The sequence below is a fragment of the Malus sylvestris genome, chromosome 15, assembly GCF_916048215.2.
Source record: "Malus sylvestris chromosome 15, drMalSylv7.2, whole genome shotgun sequence".
Lineage (NCBI taxonomy): Eukaryota > Viridiplantae > Streptophyta > Magnoliopsida > Rosales > Rosaceae > Malus > Malus sylvestris.
Window position 1 is genome coordinate 47,271,989 of NC_062274.1, and position 18,926 is coordinate 47,290,914.

The following is an 18,926-nucleotide window of genomic DNA, read 5'->3' on the forward strand; positions in this document are numbered from 1 at the left end:
AAGGTCACAAACTTAACATTTTTTGTTGTATCAAAGTCCTCACTGATTTTGTGCATCAACAAACAAAATAAACACTATTTCATAAATTAAATCAAAATAACCACATTGTTCATGAAACCGAGCCAAAATAACTCACACTATTTCTAAAACTATGGCAAACTAACTAACACTATTGCTGAAAGTGAATCAAAATAACTCACACTATTTCTGGAAGAAAACAAAATAAATACTATTTCTGAAACTACAGCAAAATAATCCACACTACTTCTCGAACTGTAACAAAATAACCCACACTATTTCTGAAACAACATCAAAATAAACCACATTGTTTCTTAAACTACAGCAAAATAACTCATACTATTTCTGGAACTACAGCAAAATAAACCACACTATTTCTGAAATGAAACCAAAATAACTCACACTATTTTTGGAACTAGAGCAAACTAACCTACTATATTTCTAAAACTGAAACAAAATAATTACACTGACACACCCTGACCTGGAATGTCCACTAGGACTCCGAATCGAGCTGTGATGGCCGACACCAGGAAGGTGACGAAGCCATAAAGTGTAGTGATGTGGATAATGTGAATAAATTTAAACCTAAAGTGCCTAAATACAAGAGTGCGCTTGTGAGAGGGAATGAACCCATTTCACACGTGATGATAGAGTATAAGTAAAGTACAATAAGGTAAAATAAGGATTATACCATCAAAGGTAGCCACCTATACTGAGATTTGCCAAGAATCCTTGTACATAAGCTCAGCTACTAAAACCTAGAAGGGCGAAAAACAAAGGTGAGTGGGCCTAAAAATAAAGTTTTATAAAAACTTTTTTAAAAATATACATACTACATATAGTATGAAAATACTTACCATAGCCTGCAAAATCACAGAATGCCATACGTCGCAATATTGCGTAATAAACACACAACAACCAATATCATATAATCTCTCATAAACAAACATGTCATATTGAGTGCTCATCGACACATGCTGACACACGAGTTCATGCAGAGATATTCTGACATGAACAGGACTGGGTGTAATAACGATATATACTCTAGTACTACAATCAAGTGAAGACTAGTGCTCAGTGCACATACGAGTCGGAGTTGCCTATGGCAACCTATACCACAGGACTGGCACCTACAATGGATCCAAAGTAAGCGTACGGTGCGATGTGCACATACACGTGAAAGACTGGCCCTGGCCCGAGCGAATACCAACACCAGTGCATTAAATGATGAGCAAATACCATAAATATAGCCATGTCACAACCATTCAACAATTCTAGTCAATATCATATTATTCATGACCATAAATATAATCAAGACATCCCCTTATAGTAAGCTTACCTATGCATCCCGTAGGATTTTTTCATCATTTCCCAACATTAAGGCATTTCTTATCAACGTTAATTTAATCATGGCAATTGCATAAAGAATTTATTAATGATTGTATATACAGAAACTAACCAATATATATATATATATAAAAAGAAAAGACCCACTCACAGATCATGTCGTCGAGTCGAACCTATTCGAACTAGAATAGCCGAAGTCACCAATAATAATCACACCTAAGCATAATATTAGGACCCATTAGTAAAACTCCACTAAAACAATTAAATTTGGGAAAGCGGAGTGCGGATTTGGAATCAAGGCGTCGAAATACGCTAAGGAGGATCCCTAACATATTTTACAAAAAGTCAACGGTTAACCCTAAAAGTCAACTGAGACACCCCGATGGTCAACTACGTTAAAAAATTTTAATTTCACTAAATGGATGTCAAAAATGAACTCGGTACGTCGAAATTAGCCTATGAGGGTTTCCGAAAAATTTCCAAAAAAGCCAACATAAGGATTCCAAAGAATATTCCTAAGAATATTCCTGAGAACATTCCAAACCCAACTCAGAAATGGGTCTGGGTAGAATCTGACCCACGAATATGGGCTTGGGTCATGAGCCAAAAGCCCAAAGGTTTGGGCCAGGTTTGGGCTTAAGGCCCTTTTTTTCTTCTTCTTTGGTAGGTCGCCGGATTCTGAGCATAAATTCCCGAGCGCCATACGAGCTCAAAACTCAACCATTTTTCACCCTCTTCTGACCAAAATGAACATAAACGAGTGTAGTTTAGGATTATACCTTCCCCCCTAGTCACCCGTGGTTGGAGTTGGCCTAAAAGGTCTTCAACTCACGGCATATAGCACCGAAAAACTGGGGAAGACTCCCCAAGGTAGCTCTGAGTTCAAATGTGACCCAAAATCCTTAAGAACACTAGAAACGTAAAGTAAAACACGATCCACAAAAATTTGGGTGGTTTTTGAAACTTACCATTGTCAGAAGTCGAGATCTCGCTGGAGAAAATATAAATAATGATGGTGTCATTGTGCAGAGTAAGGAAGAAAGAGAAAGAGGTTTATGCCAGTAGGAGATCGCGGCTGAGGGAGTTTGGGGGTTGTGGTGCTTGTCGAAGACGACATCAAAAGTTGGTGGTCCGGTGTCGGCGTTGTTGCAGAGGTGAAACACGGGACAAAAACAAGGGGGAAATATGTAGGATGAGAGACAGAGAGGGGTGGTCTGGTAAAGAAATGGTGGTTCCATGGCCTGAGGGCTGGTCGGAGTTGGGTGTTGTTCTCGGCGCAGCTGCTGCAGAGGGAGGAAAGAGTTAGAGATACACAGGAGAAGACTGAGAGAAGAGAGAGAGAGAATCTGAGGGTGTGAGGTGAGGGAGAAGGGACACGTGGCGAGAAATGGGTGGAGAACTTGTGTGGGTGTGGGCCCCATGGGCTAGAAAAATTATAAAATATTCAAAATAACCACTCATAAAATATTAAAATAAGAAAATACTCAAAATTCTAATTTCATAAAACACTCTTAAGTTTCGTAATTCCTTAAAATCTTCATCGTAACTCCAAATTCATTTCCGTTTTCGCCTACGCATTCTTAGTGACGAGCACTACGAGATGATAAAAGAATGTTTCATACGTCTCCTAATATGCTGGTCAACGAAAGTCAACACCCTTACCTCTAGGGACATTTTCGTCAATTCACTCATTTAAAATCAATAAAAACGTAAAATTAGGGACGGGTTGTCACAATCTACCCACCTTAAAAAAAATTTCGTCTCCGAAATTTGAAATCATTTACTATACATAATATACTCCAAAAGATAGGAAGATATATATATATATATATATATATATATATATATATATATATATATATATATATATATACCTTAAAAAAAATTTCGTCTCCGAAATTTGAAATCATTTACTATACATAATATACTCCAAAAGATAGGAAGATATATATATATATATATATATATATATATAAGGAAGAAATCAAGCTAGAGCGGTTGCATAAAAGAGAGTGCCATTCCGTCGCGATCGGATTGTAATGATTCCTCCTTCATGCCTCCAAGCTCATACTTTCCTTCACCTTCAGTACAATACTATAATATAATACTTCTTATAAAACAATAAGCCAAAAGTATTTATATATGTATAATAACCTCGCTTCAAAATAAATATATATAATAATGTAAAGTTAAAATAATTGAACTGAAATTAAAACTAAACATAGAAAATTTTCACCTACGCACTTGTAGCTTCATGTACTTCGAGAATAAGTATAGCATCTTTGGGTCAAGCCCAAACAATAAATATATAAATATATAATTAAAAATGCTAACGTAAACGGACCTACTTGTTCAATTACTTAACGAATCCAACGAATAAGTTATTGATATTACAGTCTGCGGCCCGCAATACCGACAATTCACTGTTGTCACGATAAGTAAGCAGATAATTCCTGAAGGTGTAATACTACCATCTTGCCCCTCATTGGAAAATACATATAAATCATCTGATTAGCGCCTCGACCGCGCTCACGTACTACCCTCTCGGGCAACAACACAACTAGCACAATTGTAATCTCGATTATTCAAATATCTGTTCGTAATACTCCTTTGTCAATCATGTGCTATGCATAAAATCTCCATATTATGTCTCAATAGTGTCATACCCAAAACCAAAAATTGTAACCGTAGTTACAAGCAACTAAAATGAAGATAACTATGTGTTACAACCATGCTAATTGTAGAACGGACAAAATGCAATACATCCACTATGGTTTGGATAGTTCGTTCAGACTGGTCGTTAGTCTAAGGGTAAAAATGTGATACTGGACAAAAACTTAGTACTTATAACCTTCAAAAAGGCTTCCCAAGACTTGGAAATGAAACGCGTGTCACAGGGAGATACAGTAGTGACATGCACACCAAATAGTCAAACAATGTAATTCATAATGCCTTAGTGAACAGCTTCATGTTGAATTCCTCTCGAATTTAGTGAAAAACTATGTCGAGAAGGCTAAAAGAACACTCAAGTATCTGAGGGTCAAAACAAGTCTATCAACTCTAGGATACACAGTAACTGGTTTAGATGCATATATCTCGTTTCAATTGTAGCTTCCTGAATATTCAATCACCAAAGGTAAAGATTCGTTTAGCAGAGTATTCAATGGGTGATTGAGGAATTAATGGTCGCAACTAAAATTTCAATGTCCGAGCAATTCTCCTAATCAGTCTACCTGCCTTAGAGATAATATGAAATATAGTGGGGGTAGACATGTACTCAAGGTTGACTGGAATGCCTTCCAGCACCAAGAGGTGAATATGGAATCACAGTCAAAGTAAATGATGATTGAAACGCCAGAAAATCCGATAATTTCAAGAATGAGCAATTTCACCAAGAGATAAAAATGAAGTCCCTCTGGACCAATGGAAAGTGAGTTGACTTGTCAAGTCGGTCAGTAATCATCGAACATTTTCATATTCTCTACATGTACGATATGCCTCGTACTAGAAGCTTATGGTGACATTTCCCCATCTCCATTTGGATACAGGAAGTGATCATAACCATTCGAACGAATTCTTGATGGTTTGAAGGTAACATCATATCGATAATCATGAATCCCAACTAGAATGGGATATGACAAGCTAAAGATGTTCAAGGGTAGATATGTCTTTTGTTGCTGTAACCGTTATTACGTTTGTACAACCGAGTGATACACAATAGTGCAATCGTAGACGTTGATTTTGTATCTCCATCGTCGCTGTCAGATATTTAACTCTTTTTAAAAGAAAATGTATTTGAAAGGTCTAAGGTTGATAAAAATTTTGGATAAGCTTCTCCACAGAGAAATGTCATCCGGTTTTCAAACGAAAATGATAATTGTTGACTCTAAGTCATGAGCAAGGTGGGTCATTTCATACGGTTCCAGCCATTGGGAAACATAAGTGATACTCCGTCATGTTGCATTTACCCAGTCAAAACATCCAAAGAAATTGTCACCATGGATTTCTAAATGATCAATGTCATATAAAGGTGTAAAGCAATGGTGAGGTGAGACAACAGTTTGGTTGTCAAAAACTTTATTCATATTCAACATCTCACGCCAAATTAACCTTCCTTGGTTGATAAGTGAGGAAAACTCTATAGCCGAAAAAATCACTAACAAATTGTCGATAAAATCAACAAGACCAAGAATATCCCACATTTCACAACACTTTGTGAGAATTTCAACTTTCTTCCGCTACAACCTTCTTGGAAATTAACAAGGATGTCATCTGCCGAGATCACGTCTCCTGAGAAAAGTACCAGCTAAACAAAGGTAATATTTGAGGAATTTGGTGTGAAGCCGACTGTTGGTGATTAGGGAATTTAATCTCGTCATTGGGGTATGTGAGAAAGTCATCTATAAGACTACTACGAATTCGTCAAGCTATGGAAGAAAGCTCGGGTTCTAAAAGTTTATCAGAAAGACCAACAATTCAAAATATGAGTTTATTGGAAAGACCATCAATTCAAAATATGGAAGAAAGCTCGATTCTACTGTCTACTTGTGGAAGTGATCGAAAAGGTGGCTAGTCAAAGAGGTTCTGTTTATTTAGATAGGTAATAAGGTGAAAACAACCATGAGTTTACTGTCTTAACACAAAGCTTTCTCCTAAGTTTCTTCGGCTCAGGTAGTCACTATTAATCGATCTATTAGTCACGCCGCTAATTAACGCATTTATGATACTTTTGATATTTTTGATATTGTTCGTTACCCTAAAACTGTGAACTGGTGTTTTGGCATAAAGGTATCACTTTTAGATACTAGTACATGTGTCTGGTATAAAAAATCATACCGCCTGAATACTGGTTGACAGTTCCTGGATATCGAATAATATCATCAATTAGTAGCGCCACCATAGGCTGATTATAGGTTAGAGCTCGCTCGGGTAGATGGTTTCAGATGATTGGTAAGAAACTGGTCCGGTGAGGTGGTTCAGTTGATTATAGGGAGAAATACTTACTATTTCGGGGATTTCTACTGACCGTAGGTATAACAACTCGTACTATCATGCCTGTACTCATCAAAATGACGAGTATAACATCGAATGAATTATGGGAACTAGTATTGGTTGAGACGTCCTAAGGCCGGAAAAGAAATTGTTAATAACTTACTACAGAACATGTCTAAAAAGATTTGATCTTCCTCCTAAATATCCGGAATTATAACTAGTGCGTTTAAAAAGATTAGTGCTATCGAGGACCAAAAGTGACTGTCCCCCAGATGTTTCTTCTGTTGAGTCCTACCACTTTAGCACCAGGTTGTCGCTCAAGACAATTCTGGAATCTTGACGAAGTAAACTTCGTAAGAATCCTAATAGATGGTATGCGCTAACGGGTACTACCAAGGAATCAAAACTATTTCTGGTTTCCTAACTCGAAATGGTTGATAGAAATGACTAGATGGTAGTGGGATTGATTGTTAAATCTCTGGTGGCACACAATTATCGATACGTTAGCCCTACTTTAGGGCCACCGACTCATTCCAAAACGGGACTTTCCTTGGCAGCGAGATTCTTTGTTTAAAGTCTAGAGGTTGTCGCCGAATTGTTCATCTAGTACGTCAATAAGTCGTCCAAGTCACTCAAAACTTAGAAAAGGTTAACACATTTTTCGTCCTCGATGAGGTGGCAATATTCGAAGATTAGGTTCAAGAACCAAGAATGCTTACATACGCAATACTGCCCAACTTATGCTCTGATACCAAACTGACACACCCCGACCAGGAATGTCCATTAGGACTCCGAATCGAGTTGTGATGGCCAACACCTAGAAGGTGACAAAGTCATAAAGTGTAGTGATGTGGATAATGTGAATAAATTTAAACCTAAAGTGCCTAAATACAATAGTGCGCTTATGAGCGGGAATAAATCCATTTTACACGTGATGACAGAGCATAAATAAACTACAGTAAGGTAAAATAAGGATTATACCATCAAATGTAGCCTCATATACTGAGATTTGCTAAGAATCCTCGTCGATACGTAAGCTCAGCTACTAAAACTTGGAGGGGCGAAAAACAAAGGTGAGTGAGCCTAAAAATTAAGTTTTATAAAAACCTTTTTAAAAACGTTATAACCTCTCGCCGTAAAAAAAGTATATTTTCCAAAATATACATACTACGTATAGTATGAAAATACTGACCATAGCTTGCAAAATCACAGAATGTCATACGTCGCAATATTTCGTAAATAAACACACAACAACCAATATCATATAATCTCGCATAAACAAACATGTCATATCGAGTGCTCATCGACACATGCTGACACACGAGTTTATGCAGAGGTATTCTGACATGAACAAGACTGGGTGTAATAATGATATACGCTCTAGTACTACAATCACGTGAAGACTGGCTCTATGCGTAGCACATATGAGTCGGAGTTGCATATGGCAACTTGTACGACAAGACTGGCACCTACAATAGATCCAAAGTGAGCGTACAATGCGATGTGCATATACACGTGAAAAACTGGCCCTGGCCTGGGTGAGTACCAACACCAGTGCAGCAAACGATGAGCAAATACCATAAATCTAGTCATGTCATAACCATTCAACAATTCTAGTCAATATCATACTATTCATGACCATAAATATAATCAAGGCATCTCCTTATAGTAAGTTTACCTATGCATCCCGTATGATTATTTCATCATTTCCCAACATTAAGGTATTTCTTATAAACGTTAATTTAATCATGGCAATCACATAGATAATTTATTAATGATTGAATATATGGAAACTAACCAATATATATATATATATATATATATATAATCATGGCAATCGCATAGAGAATTTATTAATGATTGTATATATGGAAACTAACATATATATATATATATATATTGTTTGTACCATACTTAGGGCCTCCGTATTTAGACCTCATATACATACTCGGGGGACTCAAATGTAATTATGTAATAAATGAAGGGGCAAATATGTAATAAGTGAGGAGCTCTTAGTCTATAAAAGAGACTTCTTACCCTCACAATCAAGAAGCCTCACATCCCCAAAGAGAGGCTCATATCCAGCAACCCCTTCACACTCTCTCTTTCTCTGGGGGACTCCCCCTCACCCTTGTAATCCATACATACAGTTAGAGAGAAATACAATCAACATCAGTGTGGACGTAGCCCAAACATTGGGGTGAACCACGATACATCTTGTGTTCTTTACTTTCTTGCAGACTCACGGTCAGATTTACGTTGTTCCAAGACCCCTCGGGTTTTGTGCATCAACATTTGGCGCCACTTATCCATCTTTTTCACTAACGGTTGTGTTTTCTTTCCGCAAGGGTAATTTTGTAATTGTCCATGTTGGGCTCTGTAATTTAGTCCGCATAGAACTTGGGTCTATTTAGTTTTGAGGTGTTTTTGGTTAAAGAAAACCATAAGGTGGTTTTTGGTTTAAATAGTCTTCGTCCCCACCATTTTAATTAAAGCTCCCTTCATTTTAATTGGTTTTACGCATTTCATTTTCTCATGTGCTAATCTTATTTACTTTTATGTTAACACGCAAGATTGCAATATATTATGATGAGTTTATAACAATTAAGAGATCAGGACATGAAGTCTCTCCAGTTCTCATCTTATAACAAGACCCGAAACTTAGTATATTGATCAATTTTCGTCTCATGATTATAAGAGGGCATGCAGCCCCATATACTTTGAATTTAAAGTTCGTATTCAACTAATTGGGAGCTTACCACTCATTGCGCCTATAACTAAATGGGTGTATGACTATGTCGGACTCGGTGGATACACTCCACCTTGAGTATTTTTTTTCTCCGACATTGATGAGACATTATTTTGTTTCACGACCAAGAATGAAATTGCACATCTTAAATGACTAATAATTAGATTAGAACCTAAAGTTTCTTGATCAAATTAGAATTTGGTGATTTTTATTATTCTACGTAATTGTGAGCCTGAAATTCCTCGATTGCAATTGCACACACAACCTAAATTATTTTTCGTGGAAGTCTCTGGGCATTGAGCATGCTCTGCCGTACAACAAACATTTGATGTATTTTAGCAAGTCTTAATTAAATAACAAATGACAAACAATTGAGACAAATGTCAATTCTTTCCATGATTAATAGTAGTAGTTCATAAATTTGGGACCTTCTTGGCAAGAAAGGGCCGGCGATGAAGGATCGCCGTCTCTTTTTCTCTTCATTTATTCTCCCTGTTGTTACTTCACACAGAAATCTAGTAAAAAAAGAGTAAAACAGAGTCGGGTAGAATTACCATTGGTACTCAACGGTCAAATGATTCCAGATTTGGATGATTTTTGGTAAAGTTGATGTTTCAGTGAAGACCTAAAGATGGACCGCTTGAATCGTTGAAATACAATGTAGAGTAAATTCTACAAACATCTCTCAAATAAAAGCTTAGTTGCTATCAAATAAAAGCTTAGTTGAGGGGTCCCTCCTCAACGGAAGGGGTTGAAACAGAGACGAAAGTGAATGCAGAGACGGAGAGCTTGAAATGGAGACAAAAGTGAATGCGATTGATTTTCTCACACATAAATTGTCATATTAATGTGAGATGAGCCTAGGCATCTGTTACCTGCTATCAAATAATAGTATGGCCCATAACTAATACATGAAAACTACGATAACGACCGACCCCGAGTACTCTGACTTCAATTCATTCCAACAAATTCATACCCTAGTAATCCATGCATTACAACAAGCAATCCTAAACACACCATAGATTTCTTGTGGCCGCCTCGGGTGGAAAATGTGTTAAATCAAACTGTGTCTTGAAAATTACTTCTAATCTGAACAATCAACTCAAGTATCAAGGGAAAATCGAGATTACTATTTGTAAATCAGTGCATCGCGTCCAGGCCCTACACCAATGTAATGGACGGGTACACCAAGACGTTCTTCTATCGTTTCCACATATTGACGTGCGGCCTTTGGAAGGTCGGAGTAATTTCTGACAAAAGAAATATCCGATTCCCATCCGGGCAATTCTTCATAGTCCACCTGAACATAGAAAAGCAATAGCAACAAGTGTTAAAAATGAACCTTTATCTTCTAATAAAATTCAATTAAGATAAAAACATCATATCATATCCGAATAGAAGGGAGAGGCAAGGACATGCCTCTAATTGCTCAAGATCACGAAGGTCTGCAGGGAACGATTTAATCGGTGTACCATCCTTCTGTTTATAGGCAACACCCAACTGAATTTTGGGAAGATCAGACAAAACATCAAGTTTGGTGAGATTGAGAGAAGAAAATCCATTGATCTGACAGCAATACTTCAGTGCTGCCATATCAAGCCAACCACAACGACGAGGGCGACCAGTAGTTGTGCCAAACTCCTGACCAGCAGACCTAAGGAGGTCGCCCCCTTGGTCCAAGATTTCTGTGGGAAAGGGACCAGAACCAACTCTCGTAGTGTATGCCTTTACCTACAGAAACAACGTCAAGTTAGCAACATTACCTCACCATCTCAATTGGCCCTTGTACTAACTGCAAGATTACATGCCATGACCAGTACTACCATACAGTGTTCTATCTCCCTTTAAAGATTTCAACTAGAAAAATAACATGAATCACAGTAGTAAAGACAAAAATAATAAAAGAAACCTATTTGCAGAAATAGATTTAGTTCGATATATGTTTATTCATGTTGCCCAACCCAATTGATTGAAAATACTCTCTACAACTACCAGAAGTAACCATCTACTTACCACTCCAACCAGATCACCTAAAACTCTGGGAGCAATGCCAAGTCCAGTGCAAATCCCACCGGCTGAAGGGCTAGAGGATGTTACAAAGGGATAAGTTCCAAAGTCAATATCCAACATTGTTGCCTGACCCCCTTCAACCAAAATCTTTTTCTTCTCGGAGATGGCTTCATTCACGACATGCACAGTATCAGCAATGAAGGGTTCCAATCTCTCAGCAAATCTCTTGTACTTTTCAACTTCTTCTTTTAGAACATGGGGTCCATAGTCAAAACCTTGGAATCTTGATGCAGCATCTGATAATAGATCATCTAGCTTCTGAGGAAAAGTATCCATGTGCCTCAAGTCACTCACTCGAATACCATTTCGGATAACCTTGTTAGAGTAACAAGGCCCAATTCCTCTTTTGGTAGTGCCAATGAAAGATTCAGAAAGCTCAGATTCTCGAAGCCCATCCACTATTTGATGGAAATCAAATAAGAGGTGTGCACGATCAGAGACCAATATCCTTCCCTTGCAGGATACCCCATTAGATTCAAGGCCATCAATCTCTTTAAAGAGCCCTGGAAGATGCACCACAACTCCATTTCCAATAACACAAAGAGTTTCTTCATTAAGAATACCTGAGGGAACAAGGTGAAGCGCAAACTTCTTTCCCTCTGCATTGTAAATGGTGTGTCCAGCATTAGCTCCACCCTGAAAAGATGCAAAAAAGTCATCAGAAAACTACACGATCAGGCTATGAAAGTGAGAGCTTTTTGTTACCTGACAACGAGCAACGATGTCAAAGTGTTGGGCTAAGATGTCGACGAGTTTTCCTTTACCTTCATCGCCCCACTGGCAGCCCAACACGCCTGAGACCTGGGTTAGCGACTCAATTCGATTAAGCCCCTGATTGGGGGAACCGGACAAACTTAGAGAAGAGGGGGTGGCGACCAAGGGCTTCACTGAGCATACGACAGTATTTCTCGAGCGCTGGAAGAGAACGGACCTGTGGTGTTGGGTCCCAAAGGAACAAGGGGTGGAAAGTGGATTGGAGTCCAAGGCTGTGAAAGATGAGAGGTTGTTCATGGCGAATACCTGAGTAAGGCTAAGTTTAGGCCAACGTATTTCCCAAATTTTACATACTTGACAGTACGAGTGAATGTTATAGAAATATATAAGTGAAAACTACAAAAACAACATCATTATCTTTTTAAAACTAAGCAAAATTTTAAATACCCAAAATTAAAAAAACAAGGTCAAATCAAGCAGATAATTCCCAATTCGTAAACCCTAAAAAAAATCACGTACCTCCTCGAATATATTGAACAACAGCTTCGAAAAACTTCAGTTTCGTTTGCGTAGTAATCAATCAGAGAGCGACGCGAGAAAAACAAAAGAGAAATTCCGGGAAAATGTTTGGGGTTTGCTTCTCGTCCTCTGTGGGTCGGACTTCGGAGGACTTGAAGAACTTCCCGAAAACCGAAAGAGAAATTTTCCGGGAAAAGGCGCTAATTATATGAGTTGGGAGGTGAGGGCGTGAAATTTTATTGTAGGGTTACGGGGATAAATATCAGCTGCACCTACAGTCCAGAATCAGCAGTGAACCCTGAATCAGACGGCTGTGATTAATTAGCTATGCTCGTTGTTTTTGGTCGGGGATTTTTACCAGATTGGGTTTTTGGTTTGTTTAGGCTTGTTACTATTAATTTTTATTTAGTTTAAATATACATAAGGGCATAATTGGAACATCACGAAAACTAGTTAACATACTTCATCCTCTGGGGTAATAGAAAAGCAATATAAATAAATAAAGAGGTGTGATATCCACGTATACTTTTTTAATTTTCGAACATCGGATTGGATGAATTGAAGAAGAGCAATTAACAGAAATTAGCAAAGAATGTGTGAAAAGTAAAAAATGATGTGTGGGTAGCATCCTCTAAATAAATATAGATTGACGTTACCTTAGTTGTCATCGATCATAAAAATGTAGTCGTTAACGTTTAAATTTAATAATAACGCGTTGTTAACAAATGTGTGCACTTCCCATGTCTCCACATTTGATGTGCATTATCCTCTTGAGCTCGAATGCCTTGTGACAGTCATTACACATTGGGCATCCGAACATCATTGCATTCCAAGATGCCAGATTGAAGTTCAGTTTATAGCATCAATCTGAGCCGTCAAGGACTTGGCCGGGCATTTTATCAAACAGGCAGCGTGCGGATAAAAGCGACTCGCATTTGCAATACACGGTGCTGAGGTTGTTGGTCAAAAAATGATCTGGCAAGAGGCTAGTGCCTTGTGAAACTCTTTCAAATGCTTTTGTAAAAGCACCAGAATATGTGACAAAAGCGCTTATGAACATAAATGTTTTCCGTTGATGCACTGCCTAATGAGCCCGTGTTCTGATTCTAATAAATTGTGTTTCTAGGCACCGATTGATGACAGGGCAGAAGAAGAGCCCAAGAAACCCAAATATGGATTTCCTCATTGGCCCCCGTTATAAGCAACCAAAGCTCCCCACAAAATAATAGGTAGACCACATATACACCAGATCGAAGTGCAAAACCGTGAATGTCCTTTACCACAAACACTTTAGATCACATTTTACAAATGACTTCCCAATAAATTTACCGAGTTTACGACGCAAAGAAAAATTATCGGTCATTTTCAGGGAAAACAAAGGTCAATAAAATTTACCAAAATTATTGCTGGAAGAACGACCTACATTGAATCCTGAAACTTGACGATAAACAAAAAACTTGCAAGTTCAAACCTCATCATCGTCATCGTCATCATCATCATCTTCAATTTCATCATCATCCTCGGTCTCTTCTTCTCCACCTGCTTCCTCTTCTTCCCGCGGTTCTTTCCATCGTATAGATGCTTCCATCAGAGAGGTAAAGCATTCCCGTAACAAAGCACCAGATGACTTTCCAACTACCACCACCCGTTCAACCACTTTTGCCAGTGCCAGCACTGAGATTCATTAACTGTTAGTCATGTCCCAAGTTATCCAATTCATATAGGGTTTCAGGAATTTATGCAAAGCAAAAGTAACTAAAATATCATGTCAGTCTGTTAGAGGCTGAAACACAATTTCATTTCCCCCGTTTTAGAGACCAAGTACTGACCAATCAACTTTATCTCTGACTCTGTAGGTAGCCCCGGTTTGAAAGAGCCAGAGGAAACAGATCCAAGTGCAGACATCCAGGTTTGAAATCCTCCATCTCCATCCTTCTCCAATATACCCTCTACAACTTCGGGACAGCATAAATAGCATGATGATATAGCGAGCAGCAAAGGCTTCCAGAGAGGACCAGGCTTGCTTTTAATTTCTCTGAAACGGGTATATGTTGCCTGACAAAATGCAACTGCCAACGACTAACTTCGGATAGCATATTAAATATGAAATAGTTTAATACAAAAAAAAAAAAAGTATATGCATTCTTTGTCTGGAAAGTTTACTAGAAAATAAAAACTAACCAAGTGATGTGCTAGTGCAAGCCAAGCCTGTTGCAAGAGAGAAGAGAAAGCTCTACCGATGGTAGCTTGACTTGATACCCACTTTTCACTCGATTCATTCTCCTCAGATTGTTCAGCAGCCATTCAGGAGACAGAACATCAGATCAGAAAGATTAATAATGCCACTGAAGAAGTCACAAGGGATCAACTAAAAGATTGAGTTTGAGACCCACATCAAGAAGTCCCACAATTGCCGCAGCAGCAGAAACCCGCACGGGATAACAAGAAATATCCCTGTTATCAGGCATAACCAATGCCTTGAGCAATGAGGTATACACATCTGCACTCATCTCCTGAAAACGCGACAAATTTTTTGAATAGTGGGCCTAAAGAAAAGCATGCGGTTTTCAAGGAAGTATAAAATAAAATCAAGCTAACAAAACATCAGATAGCAAGTGATGTGTGGATAAAACTTTTCTCATTTTAATTAAATTACAAGAGTAGGAGCTGGTATGGTAAGAAACAGCCTCACTTCAGGTAGGCAGGAAGCAAGCTCTCCAAGAACCCAGTTTGCAGTGGCAACTAAGTACGGTACGGAGACTGATAATTTATACAATGGTAGCAACCGAGTTTGAACCAGAGTTGTCGCATATGCAGGTTGCTGCTCTCTTAGAAACTGTATTGCATTAAAAGAATTATAAATATTCACTTGCAGGCTCTTCTTATACCACAGTAAATCAAATTATGACGTAACTGGAGAAAAAGTCCTTACATCTAACAAGCCACCATAATTCAGTCAAGATGAAAATAAAATGATTAAAGTAAATAATAAACCTTATATAATTTGTTTCTAATCTTCGAATAATTATTGTTGTGTAAATCCTGAAAGCACGATTGGTGCGGCTCGAATGGATCTGTACCAGAGCCTCTTGCGCAGCAGTATGGTGGCTCTGCAGCTCACAACACTGTATGTTCTTATTTTATTCTTGGGTTAGAGCATGCATATATTATCAGTTGCTAGATGACATGATCAATCCCTATATTATATTTGAAGTAAAAAAAGAAGGAACACTCTATAACTCTAATCTGATGTCCACTGAAAAGAAAACAAATCACATTACAGACCAATATGTGTTAAAATTGTGGTGAAATAAAAAGATGAATACAATGTTTCTAATAGAGATTACCCATGATAACAAAATGGTCAGGCGGAGTCATTTAATGGTTGTCAAGGTTTGGGTGTTTGTCTTAGTGTGGTAGGTAGTCTTAACTCTTCGTCTATGTGCCAATTTTTTTATTTTACTGCTCAAGCAGAAATTACAGAGGAGCTTATTTGTTGGAGATTTGAAGAGTAAAACTTAGCAGCGCAGTACCGCTGGAAGTGGTAATTGCTAATCAGGTTTCCACTCTTTTTTCTACATACTTTGGTTCAAAAGCAATATCATTTGAATGATGAAACATTAAGTTAGCATCTCAAGCGAACGGTATTTGCCACTTCCCTTTTAAATGAATTTTAAGATCAGCTATAGTCTATGTTTGTTTAACAATGTTGTATCATTCATTATATAGTTTCACAAAGATCCGTGCATAATTCTTGTTGAACTTGGTTTGATTTTCTTTTGTTTAGGGATAAAGTGAGCGAATCACAAGTCGACCAAGTCTTGAATGATGAATTGAGCCAGATCATTGAGGTCTCTTTGTCAAGCTAAATTTTCATTCTACTTTTTATTTGTAATGCTCGGTTCTTCACTCAAACATTGTTTATGAAGTGAATGAATTTGCATATGTTTGAATAAATTTCCAATCCCGCAGCAACGCGCGGGCACCGTTGCTAGTAATTAACTAAGAATTAGTTAAGTACCCATTATTTATTCAATTCTTGTGAAGAACAATCTTATTTGAGTCATTTATACTACAATTACTTTGTTTTCTTGCAAGTATTTTTATTCCTACTTTTATAGGTAGTAAAAATCCTACCATTAACTATGGGGAAATTTTATTTAAACTCATCTAACCTATTTCTACACCCAACATACTCTTTGCACCCATTTGATTTTTAACTAAACTATTAATATCTCTTTAAACTTAAATTTAATATTTAATATACCCCCATAAACCCAATTCAATATGTGGATTTATTTTTACACCCATTTGATTTTTAGAAGCTAAATTTGATGTGTTTAGACCTAAGTTCTTTGCATGGTTTTTCCACAACACAAAAGCTGATAATTCATTTGTTACCGGCACGAACTTAAAGATGGTTATTAAGAAGTGGATCGAGGAACTTAAAGATCAACCATGGTCCAGAGAGAAAAAAGCAAATGATCAACCTGCTTTTAACTGGGCATTAGACAACAAACTCGTTAACAAAGTGGATCTCTACCTATTGCCACATGCAACATTCCCAACTGGAGGATTATACTTTAAGAACAAGACGTGGGTGCGAGAAACTAAAGGGATGCATGTTATAATTCACAATAATTATATCCTGGATTTTGAGAAGAAGATAAAATGCTTCCATGATTATGATCTATGGCTGGTCGATGATCACGCGGATGAGTCTCCTTTTGGGAGAATATGAGATTGAATGACATGATCAATATTTGTTTCCATAGAAGCTCTGTATTGATGCCCGCAGGAAATGCTTCCTTACGAATTTGTGTGACCTTCGAGCCCGGTGGGTTTTCGTAACAGACTTGAAAAGGGAAGGGAATGTGGTTTTCGCTTCAGAACCGCAAGAAATGAGCATAGAGTTTGACTTCTCTTAGTTGTTTGCCAATTCAACCAGTTACTGGGTCCTTTCACACCGGACATTTTTCATGGTTGGATTCTTTCGTTGTTGTTTTAGCGGAAGGTAGGATGCTTTCGTTGTATTTGTTGAAAAAAATTACAGTAAATAACTTCTACTCTCTAAAAAATTGAAATCAAACGAACAAAAAATTCATAAATTGAGTCATACTTTGGTTGGAGGATTCAAAACTTCAAAATCACCATCCATCAATAAAAAGAACTTATTTTTCTGTATGAGAGCTATTAGGGTTTTAGCCATAATAAATGTAGGATAAACAAAGAGTGATCGTAGGGTTTAATTATAGTGTTTGAGTTTATTGATAAATTTGAGTTTTATTATTAATTTCATTTTGTACTTAATAATTATGCAATAGGGTAAAATAGATAATTAACATTTAAAATTTAAGTTAGGTGCAAAAAGAGGTTAAATAGATTTAAATAAAATTTCCCTTAACTATGCGGTTTTCCAAATAAGGAAGGTAAGAAAAGAAAATTGGGGAACTGGTCCTGGCAAGATGATACGTATTGTCTTGTCTTTGTCTGCCAAAGAGCTTTTGAGTGAACTTGTGATGCCCGATGATCAAGACGATGAAAGTGACAGGCCAAACGGTCAGACATCAAAATTTAAATTGACAGAACTCATAACAGACAATCAAAGTAAGAGCAAAACGAATTGCAGTCAAGGGTTTTGGAGTTATTCCAAGGTAATCTAGTGATGATCGACAAACAGTGGATGGATGTGGTTAAATCTTTGGACTTGGCACATGTACACAAGCATGTTTTTGGGACTTAGTGTCATGGGGTGACGAAGAACTGGAAGAGAAAATCAGGTTTGCGAATTCTTGCGCGTATAGTAACTTTTCCGCATGAACAGTTGTTTTTCTTTAGCAATTTTTTTCCTTTCAAAACAACAGTCAGCTTCTTCTATTCTTTTCAATGGTACAGCTGTTTTTCCATGACATATTTGTGATTAAGGCGTTTTAATTTTGTTTAGTAAGTTAAAAGTAGCTTTTAAGCAAGTAGCGTTTTACCACAATGATGAAAAAATGTCGAGCGCGTTTGGGTTCTCTCCTGTAAAGGTGAGAGGTATTTTCTCTCTCTGAGAACTTTTCGCACCGTTTGTGTGTGGTCTTTCCTTGATCCAACTCTCCTTCGGCTTCGGCCCTAGGTGTGGCCAGGATCAGCGGCAGTCTCTTCTTTGTTTCCTTCATTTTTTGTTTCTGTATACCTTGCTATTATTACAGATCCTTCATCTCGTTTACTTTCGTTTCACCTTGCAGTCCTAAACTCCGATCTTCACCTTGTTCCTGTTCCAATCTTCCATTTACCTGTCCTTAATTCCCTTCTTCCATGTTTCTGTCAACTGATTTCCTTCCACTTCTCCTAATTCTTTCCGCTTCGTTTATACTTCAGTGTCTATTTCTTAGCTTTTCACATCCAACCAAATCGCTCTATCCCCCTTGTTTCCACACCAATCTTAATTTGATACATCTCTACACTGCGCTTTGACGCGGATTTCCCGAATGGTGTGTAGAGCTCCGGCTCGGATGTTTACACCACCACCTTC

General features: G+C 37.7%; 2 protein-coding genes and 1 long non-coding RNA gene across 3 annotated transcripts; 1 reads left to right on the plus strand and 2 right to left on the minus strand.

Annotated features, from left to right (window-relative positions):
• Positions 1 to 9,901: 9,901 nt before the first annotated feature.
• On the minus strand, positions 9,902 to 12,656 carry LOC126603163 (adenylosuccinate synthetase 2, chloroplastic-like). Its single transcript, XM_050269922.1, has 5 exons — positions 12,410 to 12,656; positions 11,882 to 12,196; positions 11,120 to 11,812; positions 10,526 to 10,837; positions 9,902 to 10,406 (listed from the first exon to the last, which is right to left on the minus strand). The coding sequence occupies exons 2-5, from the start codon at positions 12,185 to 12,187 to the stop codon at positions 10,236 to 10,238; spliced, it is 1,482 nt and encodes a 493-aa protein (XP_050125879.1). The 5' UTR covers positions 12,188 to 12,196; positions 12,410 to 12,656; the 3' UTR covers positions 9,902 to 10,235.
• Positions 12,657 to 13,684: 1,028 nt separating this feature from the next.
• On the minus strand, positions 13,685 to 15,243 carry LOC126603168 (uncharacterized). Its single transcript, XM_050269928.1, has 4 exons — positions 15,102 to 15,243; positions 14,591 to 14,922; positions 14,239 to 14,464; positions 13,685 to 14,083 (listed from the first exon to the last, which is right to left on the minus strand). The coding sequence occupies exons 2-4, from the start codon at positions 14,711 to 14,713 to the stop codon at positions 13,875 to 13,877; spliced, it is 558 nt and encodes a 185-aa protein (XP_050125885.1). The 5' UTR covers positions 14,714 to 14,922; positions 15,102 to 15,243; the 3' UTR covers positions 13,685 to 13,874.
• Positions 15,244 to 15,362: 119 nt separating this feature from the next.
• Positions 15,363 to 16,366, plus strand: LOC126603170 (uncharacterized). Its single transcript, XR_007616186.1, has 3 exons — positions 15,363 to 15,540; positions 15,884 to 15,968; positions 16,197 to 16,366. It is a non-coding gene; the product is annotated as an uncharacterized LOC126603170 (long non-coding RNA).
• The last annotated feature ends 2,560 nt before the right edge of the window (positions 16,367 to 18,926 follow it).

What these genes read in the sequence shown, in the direction of transcription:
- LOC126603168 (XM_050269928.1), bottom strand. Translation starts at nt 14,713, where the DNA reads ATGGCTGCTGAACAATCTGAGGAGAATGAATCGAGTGAAAAGTGGGTA. An exon ending in TTGCACTAGCACATCACTTG is followed by an intron (nt 14,465 to 14,590) that starts GTTAGTTTTTAT and finishes GCATTTTGTCAG; the next exon opens with GCAACATATACCCGTTTCAG. An exon ending in GTCAGAGATAAAGTTGATTG is followed by an intron (nt 14,084 to 14,238) that starts GTCAGTACTTGG and finishes AATGAATCTCAG; the next exon opens with TGCTGGCACTGGCAAAAGTG.
- LOC126603163 (XM_050269922.1), bottom strand. Translation starts at nt 12,187, where the DNA reads ATGAACAACCTCTCATCTTTCACAGCCTTGGACTCCAATCCACTTTCC. An exon ending in TAGGTGATCTGGTTGGAGTG is followed by an intron (nt 10,838 to 11,119) that starts GTAAGTAGATGG and finishes TTGTTTCTGTAG; the next exon opens with GTAAAGGCATACACTACGAG. An exon ending in GTGATCTTGAGCAATTAGAG is followed by an intron (nt 10,407 to 10,525) that starts GCATGTCCTTGC and finishes TTCTATGTTCAG; the next exon opens with GTGGACTATGAAGAATTGCC.